Below are 8,681 nucleotides of genomic sequence, written 5' to 3'. Positions count from 1 at the left end.
CTCTCCCTCGCTCCTCGCTCTGCTCTGCTCTGGCACTGTCTCTTATACACATCTAGATGTGTATAAGAGACAGGGGGAAGGGGGGGTTAGTAGTACGAAGGTTAGGGAGGCGGCTGGGAGGGGGGATGAGGAGGTGTTGGGGCGGCTTGTTACGGGTGGGGTGAAGGAATGGATTTTGAAGGAGCGGTTGTATTTGAAGGAGTGAGTGAGTGAGAGGGTATATACCTATCTCCCAAACAAAATCTAAAAGTCACTCAGCACAAGAGCACAGCACATCATATATATCCATCCAAAACCATAGTTTTAAATATATTTTCCATTCCCATATCCCCTTTTCCTATTCTCATCTAGTAATAGAGTATGGTTATGCATCGGTACCTTAACCTAAGTAAAGCACGATATGGTCGTTTACCAACCCCCCCTCCCAAAAAAAAGATCAAGAAAAGTTAGTCTGCCTCCTTCCAAGTTCCCACCCCCTTTTCCCTACCCACCAGCCAGCCCGCTAAAGAAAGCCAAACGGATGTTAATGTGATCTGATGTGCCAAAACATCAAAAACGCATAAAGGAGGGGGGAAAACGAGTAAGCAAATAACAAAAAATTACAAGGGAACAAAGTCAAAAGGGCAGCAGAGAGAAAGAGGAATAGCAGATGATTAACAGATTTCAGATCGCCGCCCCTGCTGTTAGGCTGTGTTCATTTTGTTTCCCATTTCCATTTTTTCAGGTAGTCAAATGATGAATGAATGATGATAAGTGATGATTGATGATTTGATGATTTGATGATTTGATTTAATGATATGCATGACACCCCCTTCCCTCCCTATCTTTCCAATCATTTCCCATCATATATCACTTTAAAAACTAAAAAGAATTCGCTTGCTTAAATCGTTATAAATTCCCCACCACCCTAGCCCCCCATCTTTCCCATGAAGAATACACATATTTCTCTCTCTCCTTTCCCCCCCCCCTCCCCAGTTATATGAAAAGACGATTCTTTCATATAAAAAGAAACCATCCCTCAAAACCAGGAAGAAAGAAAAAAAAGGGCAGATACATATACATATATATCTCTTCTCTCTCCCAGATTTTCCCCGAAGAACACCGCTTTGTATACATGAAAACAATAAGAAGAGATATCTCTGCTCGCTATAATAATAAAAATAAAAAACACTAGTAATAAAAAGCAAAAAAAGAAATTGGTATTTCCAGAGGTTACCTCCCGCCAACGCCAGTTAATGCCCGCCCAGCCCCTTTTTATAAGCCCCGACGCAAATATGTAGTAGACACGCTTCAAGTAGACGCTGCAGGATATCCATTATTAATTGATCCCGGGATCGATTGCATCGGTGGCAGTTCTGTCGAACCTCGCCTCGATGATGACATATTCAGAACTCGGTATAGCAACCCCTTCTTCTTACGGGATCTGAACTGAGGACCGCGACCAGAGGACCGGCGATTCCAATGCGGTTCGCTTTCGATGGTCTCCTGGCGCTCGAGCTCTTCCTCCCAACCGTACATGTCCGAGCTACCTGTCATGGACGACCGGATCGAGCCGATCGAGGACATCATGCTTGCTGCGGAGCTCGCAACGCTGGTGTCGGCTGTCATGGCGCTATAGCTCATTCGGTCGTCCATCATCGTGCTGTTGGTCATGTATGTAGTAGCGGTAGCGGTTGTAGCGAGGCTGCTTCTCGATTCGCGGGCGAGTGGGTTTGCAGATATCCACATGCCATCCTCGGTCTTGAAGTCGTACTGCATGTCCATGTCGGTATCGATAGATACCCTCGCACAAGCGGCGACCGGAGATCCGGGTGGAACCTCGTCCTGTTCGGTAATCTTCGCGGGAATATAAAATGGCTGTGATCCAGCAACCTGCATGGTCCTATTCGGGAGTCTGCAATTCTCCTTCTCCTTCATCTCTCTGTCCCGTACAGAGGTGATTCCTTTTGCGGCCACGCCACCCCTCCTGACAAAATCTTCTCTTCTCCCCAGCCTCGCTCTCTTCTCCGAGAATTTAGCGAGTTCTGCATCGCTTCCATGATACAGCCGCTGTGATAGTGATGCCGCAAGAGACGGGCGGGGATGATCACTAATATCAACTGGGGAACCAGGGTGGGCTTCTAAGACAGGTGATAATCCACCATCACTAAGCTTCAAGCTGGTTCCACCATTCAGCAAAGCTGTATTTTTGCGAACGCCCCGTGGGCGTGAAAGCCCTGCAACAGGATGCTCCATGGGCGCGATAACTGGAACAGGGATAATAGAAAACATATCATTTGGTGACGACGTGACCTGCCGCCCTCATAAGCCATTACCATTCGCGGGACTCGTCGCCCTTCCAGCGTGGTAGGGCGAGTTGCTCCGGATACTCGAGGTAGAGCTATGTGCCGAGCGGCTTCTTTTAAAGCCGAATTTTGCACCCATCTTCTTCCAGGCACTGCTGCCTTCATTCTGGTTGAGGTTGGTATTGGTATTGGGGCTAGTCCCAGGTGAAGTCTCGGCGAAGGCTACATGGGAAGTTGGTGGTGTGCTCGGCGGCGTCATGGGCTCCTTACCAGTCGCAGAAGGGGTCAGCGATTCGGTGCTGTCATCGGTTAAACCCTCTGGTGATTCAGCTGACGAGGCGCCAGGCGAGGGATTGAGGTGGGCGGAAGTGTGCGATCCTCGTATTAAGGATGTCGAAAGATGTGGTGGTTGAGATAGTCGTGGTGATGCCCCACTGTCCGAAGCAGTATCACTTCCTGTATCTCCGATTGGAGGGCTATCGTGCCTTTGCCTCCGAGATTTAGGAGACATTGACCATTCCTCCAAGGTCCCCGTCATTTGCGTGTCCATGTTGGAATCGTCCGAAGCCCACGGGTACGGCGTGGCATCGGCAGGCCGTGCGGGTGCGACAGAATTGAGAAAAGGGACGAGAACAGACTCATCCATAAGCTCATATATGATCTTGACCGCTTCATCGAGTGCGGCCGGATCTGGTGGCGTTGAGCTGCACGGCAACGATACTAAACGATCACGGACATGAGAAGGCAGATTGACTTCCCTAGGCCCATTCGGTACGATGTAGGCATCTAGTAACTTTATCCATAACATGCGGACGTACTCGTGGTCGGGCGATTGTGGGGACCGTGGTGAGGTAGGGTCTCGAGTGGTTATTTCTCGATACAGTTCGGTATACTTCTTGGCATCAATCGTGAATTCCAACGTCTCCAAACACCGTTTTTGTGAGAGATATGCCATGAAGGCACTGAGGGTAAATGGCTGCGGGGCGGAATTCGAGAGGACATCTTGTAGCGTTGGCCGCCGATGACAGAATCCCGGCGGTATGACGAGGCTCAGTGGCCTCGAAGGCAGGCAATCCCCAGACGACATGAAGCCTTCGTCGTCTGCGTCCCAGTCCGAAATGGCGGACGACGATCGGGGGGAAGATTCTCTGGAGGAAGTATGCAGGTGCAGCGATGGCGGTTTGCGATGCTTTACTCTTTGCATCGCGTTCCGAAGATATTTCATAAGCTTTTGTTCGTAACGGTCTATCCCTCCTATCTCCGCCGGGGGGAGACCCTATTTTTCCACCTCAGCAATCCTCCCACTGTTCTGAGCCCTTGATTGGAAGGTTTGAAGCTGATTTCGAGAGTTCGAGTTCGAGGACCAGATATGCTACCTTTTCAAACACATTCGTCGGCGGGCGCAAGGTGTGATGGTACAGGTCAAAATGCGGTGGTCGTCGTCGTCGGACACAGCGTCTTGCTCGTTTGCTCGGTTTGGGGAAGGAGGATCGGTTCGTAAGGCACTCTTTAAGCCCCGCGTATAACGCAAAGCCGTCGTAACGTCGGAGGATGCAAGAGGCCGCGCGATGCCGATCCGTCAACGGGGAAATGTTCCAATGAGTCCCCGAGGTCCAGCGAACACCGACGGGAGATTGCAGACGGTGATGCCGGCTCGAGTGTTTCTGGAATGGCGAACCAACGGGCCGGGATGCTTTGTTGCAAGCTCAAAAGGAAGGTTGGCAGCGGCGGAGGGCTGGCTGATGGACTGAGTCGCGGTGGGCGGGTCCCTGTCGTTGATATATTGCGAGAGCTTTGGTGTAACGGCGTGCGACCTGCCGGAAGGAGAAAACAGAAGCAAGCAGGCTGATCTATCGTGCGAGCAGGCGACGGGATTTGGATATGTGGATATGATGTGGATATGGATATTGGGGGGAGGGGGGTTGAGGGGGGGGGGTTAAGGTTATTAAATTTATTACACGGTGTGTTGTGCCCGGGGAATGTGAATGGCTGATGGGGTGGTATGCGGTATGCGGTATGCCAGAGCAGAGCAGAGCGAGGAGCGAGGGAGAGCAATGAATTCCAGGCGGCGGGCGGGTGGATGAGTCGGGCAGCGCCGGTGGGCAAAGGGTGCCGAGCAATGGGTGAGGGATGATGGTTGTGGAGGTGTTGAGAGGGTGTAGATGAGGCGAAGGCGAAGGCGATGGCGATGGCGATAGATACCGACGGGGATGGAGAGTGTTGGAGGATGAGTTGGAGGAGGAGTTGGAGTTGGTGGTTGAAACAAACAACGGGAGTCCTGGGCCAGAGTGCCTGTCGACTGACGGACTTGACTGACTGGCGGGTGGTACGAGTAGTGCTGCAGCGGCGCTGTACGGACGGAGTAGGACCAAGAGCAAGACAAGACAAAGAGGTTCGTGGATCGCGGATAGTGGAGAGAGGAGAGAGGGCCGGTGGTAGCGGGAACGATAGTGGTCGGTGGGAGTGGGTGTGGAAGTGGAAGTGGGTAAGTAGCAGCAGTAACAGTGGGTAGCCGTGTCACCACTTTGCGCGCTCGAGTAGTGATGGTGATGGTGATAAGTACTAGTGATAGTGATACGGTACGGTAGCAGCGGTAGAGGGAGAACCGCGGCGACGACAGGTGGAGCCCGGTGACGGGGTTGCGCCGTGGGAACAGACAGGACAGGCTGCTGAGTGGGCGGCAGCAGCAATGATGTAAGGGAGCCCTGGGAGGCGCCTGGAAGCCCCGGGGCGAACGAAGAGCGAGAGGCCCTGGAAGCCTTGGAAGCCGCAGAAGGTTCAGAAGGTTCAGAAGGTTCCGAAGCTTCTGCAGGGCCAGGTCGGGTCCGGCTCAGGTCAGGTTCAGGCTCAGGTTCAGGCTCAGGTTCAGGCTCAGGCTCAGGCTCAGGCCCAAGAGGCGAAGCGAACAGAACAGAAACACACGACTACTGTACTGTACTACTTACTGTACTAGTCACTGCTTGCGACCGACTCGACTACTGGACCACGCCGCGCTGCTGGTGCGAAAAAAAAGCTTAAAGAGTGGTCGCCAGCCAGCCAGCCAGCCAGCCCGGATGTCCAACGGATGCTGAACAAGGTATGACGAATGAACGAACGCAGATCACTTCGGCGGCTCAACGGGAAGGCTGAAATGCCGCTGAATAAAAGCTGATGGAATGATGAACAATACCAGGCTAGGAGTGAGTCGTGAGCAGTGAGTGGTGGTGTTCTTCGGATCCCTTTCTCGTCGTCGCACGAAATCGCGGTGGTGGCGTTGGGCTTGGGCCTTGGACGTGAGAGAGACTGCACTCCTTTCCCTTTTACCACCAAAAATGCGAGCGCCAGTGCCCCAAGCAGCTCGCAACCTAGGATAACTTTGGGCAGTTCTCCTGGAGATTAGGTTGGTGCGGGGAGGATGAGGGTGCGGATGAGGATGAGGACGAAGCTCTAATCTAACCAGATCAATCACACCCAGGCAACTTGGTGGCCCAAGCTACAGAGTAGGATATGGGAGTAGCAAGTAGCACGTAGCAGCTGGACGCGACGCTTACACTCGTGGTTCTTGTGGTAGTGGTGGCCCTTTTCGCTGGCCGAGGGAGAGCAGTCGAGGGCGAGGGCAGTGGAACAGCTGGACGTCGGCCCTGAGGATTGGCATGATGGAGTACCGCTACGCAGGAGATCCCGTCAACATTTGCGACGACAGCGACACCACGTCCCGAGAAAGTCCAAAGTCCCCCGAGCCAAGGTTCGGATCACCAAACAGTACTGGGTACTTGGTACTTGGTACTTGGTAAGTGGCAACTGGCAACTGGCAACTGGCAACTGGCAACAGGCAACAGGCAATGCCCAGCGCTGCGCTGCGTCCAGAGCGTTTCCCTTTCCGACGGATGTTGAATTGCTCCGTATAGAGTCGTAGCGGCCAGTCCAAGTGAGCCAAAGTGTAAGTGGTTCGAGGGGGGCTGCCAATATCTGTGCTTTGCGATCCACCGCCGATCCACCACGCACGCGCGCCGGTCTGAGACAATGAAGTTTCCAACGAGGATATGTCGGGGGCGCCGGGTGCCCGATGGAGAATTACAAAAAAAAAAGGGTGGTTTGGGGTGTTATTCAAATTATGGACAAGCAAAAGAATTTATTAGATTGAAAAATAAAGACCCGGATGTAACCAGAGAAGGGGGCAAAATTGAGTTTTGCGGATGGAGGGCGAGCACGAGGAGGACAAGGAAGAAGAGGGGAGAAAAAGGGAGGAAGGGAGGGAAGAGAGAGGGAAGAGAGGGAGAAGAAAGGATTCAAGAGTTCCTTTCAGGGTGGACAGTCTGGGGATTACAAGTATCCTGGGGGCCGGTCAAGTTTCCTCCGTAGGATCGTGGTTGCTTGGGGCAGCTGGGGGCAAGCATACACTGCTGCTGCTACGTACGAGCACGGAGTTACCAGTATGGGGGAGGGCGGACAGCGGAGGGTGAAGTCGCGGGCGTGTAGGTTTGAGTTAGTAGGTAAAGCGGTAGAGTGATAGAGTGGTAGTAGCTGTACCTGTGCCTGTACGGTCGTAGCCACCGGCAAGGGGGGAGAGGGAAAAGGGTGGAATGGGTAGGAAGGGGTGGTTTGTTAGTTTACCGTATGAGCAAGCCAAAGGGGGCACAGCAACCAGAAGCCACCAGGTCCAGAATCCAGAAATACGACACGATGTGATACGATACAAGATGGAGGATAAGAGAGTAGAGGGGCAGGTCAAAGAACAATAGATCAGAGCCTGAGAGTCGGTAGTGGTTACGGGGTAGTTATCTCGTACCACAAGGCTCAATAATCAAACGGTTACTCGTACGGAGTGAAGCGACGGCGACGGCGATGGACACCAGACGGGCGTAGGGGCGCGGCCCGTGAGCCTCTGATCTCTGAATAGTGCCATCTCATCACATTAGTTATTGCGGAGCTAGAGGGACAAGTACAGGAACTGAGCACTCCAGAGTCCAGACTCGCACGTACAACACCGAGTAGCACTGGCCTTCGTAACTTGTACCAGTAACCCAACCATCCCTTCTAACTACTCTATAAGATCTGCCTCACAGCATTAACAGGTCCTAACTTGACCTAACTCGAGTTCCCTTCCCAGGCTGCTGGGCTCCTCCTGCACACTGCGCCGTATCCAATGTTTTCTGGCCGTCCGTGACAGTACGAGTACGGAGTAGAGATGGTGGAAAGCGTTGCATCAGCAGTAGTGGAGCGAAGTGGAGCGTGGAGTCGTTGGCCGATGCGACTGATTATTGATCAGCGATGGCCTTGGCCGATAGCATGTGGGGCAGCCTAGAACATATTCCCGCGGCGCTAGAAGCCGCTCCCTGCCCCCTTCCAGCGAATCACCGCCGCCGCGTCCTCAGCTAGCTCGTGTTCAGGAGTGCTGGGCCCACCTGCCCCAGGGCGCGCCTGGCTGCCAATGCCCATGCACGCGGCCAATGGGAGCGGCACAGCTCCATCTGGTGCCGCTTCGGGCCTAGCAGCGAAGCCAGAGGAATCATTTTCATTAATAGCACCATATGCATTCATGCAAGGAGCATGCAGCCAGGGGACCCCTGGCGTCTTGGCTGCCTTCTCCGTTCTCCGTTCTCCGTATTCCGTTACTGTACTTATTATTTACTACGTACTACTGCTGCTGGGCCGAGGAGGAGTTAGTGCTGGATGTATTCTGGAGCGCTGGGCGTAGCTGTGAAGCTCATATTACCCCGTACACTGCTATTACATTAGTGCACATGATAATCCCATCCCATTATTATTGCCAGGTCACATCGTCGGGACATCGTGATTCCGTACAGCTCCCAGCTCTCCCAGCTCTTCCCAGCGTGCAGTATCGCATCGTGACCCGCCATCACGCCTCTTCCCTTCCTGCAAGCACGAGCAGCAGCAGCAGCAGCAGACTCCGTACACTATGCACTATGCAGATGGGAGACGGTGTATTTGGAACCATAACGAACTGCAAGAATGCAACAGCCAGGGGAGAAAGGCAGCTGGGCGCATGTACCTGTACCAGAACCAGAACCTCTCCATGCTCCACGTGGCTCCGTGACTGAATCCAGCTCGAAGCACCACCGTAGGCCGCCCTCCTTACCAGAGTTTGACACTGGACAGTGAGGCGCGGCACAGACGAAGGAAGGAGCTGCGAACAGCACGGTACGGTAAGCACGGTACGATACTCCGATCTATATCCGTGTGTCGGGCAAACAAAAACAGACGAAATCATTAATTGCTGCGAATGCTGTAAATCCAACCCGAGGCAAGACGAGGAGGGCGACGAAGGGCTGGCCCCAGACGGTTCGCCTATCTTGTTCCATCTTATTCGATTGTTTCCCGCTGCCGTTTCGTACCTGTACATTCGTTTCGTACCTTGAAATAAAGTTGCGGACGCTGCGGCCGCAATCTAATACC

The 8,681-nt window shown here is 53.2% G+C and overlaps 3 protein-coding genes across 3 annotated transcripts; all 3 read right to left on the bottom strand.

Moving 5' to 3' along the window:
* Positions 1–1,290: 1,290 nt before the first annotated feature.
* On the bottom strand, positions 1,291–2,235 carry BP5553_05199 (uncharacterized protein; the record flags this gene model as incomplete). The annotated part of the gene is made up of 1 exon (XM_032013822.1): positions 1,291–2,235. The coding sequence occupies one exon, from the start codon at positions 2,233–2,235 to the stop codon at positions 1,291–1,293; it is 945 nt and encodes a 314-aa protein (XP_031870422.1).
* A 66-nt stretch (positions 2,236–2,301) lies between these two features.
* BP5553_05198 (Regulator of G-protein signaling, RGS) lies at positions 2,302–3,489 on the bottom strand (the record flags this gene model as incomplete). The annotated part of the gene is made up of 1 exon (XM_032013821.1): positions 2,302–3,489. One exon carries the CDS (start codon positions 3,487–3,489, stop codon positions 2,302–2,304), a length of 1,188 nt encoding a protein of 395 aa, XP_031870421.1.
* Positions 3,490–7,586: 4,097 nt separating this feature from the next.
* Positions 7,587–7,805, bottom strand: BP5553_05197 (uncharacterized protein; the record flags this gene model as incomplete). The annotated part of the gene is made up of 1 exon (XM_032013820.1): positions 7,587–7,805. One exon carries the CDS (start codon positions 7,803–7,805, stop codon positions 7,587–7,589), a length of 219 nt encoding a protein of 72 aa, XP_031870420.1.
* Positions 7,806–8,681: the final 876 nt, after the last annotated feature.

This window comes from Venustampulla echinocandica (assembly GCF_003357145.1).
Source record: "Venustampulla echinocandica strain BP 5553 chromosome Unknown scaffold_2, whole genome shotgun sequence".
Lineage (NCBI taxonomy): Eukaryota > Fungi > Ascomycota > Leotiomycetes > Helotiales > Pleuroascaceae > Venustampulla > Venustampulla echinocandica.
The sequence above is the reverse complement of the archived record's forward strand: the minus strand, read 5'-3'. Positions and strand labels throughout refer to the sequence as shown.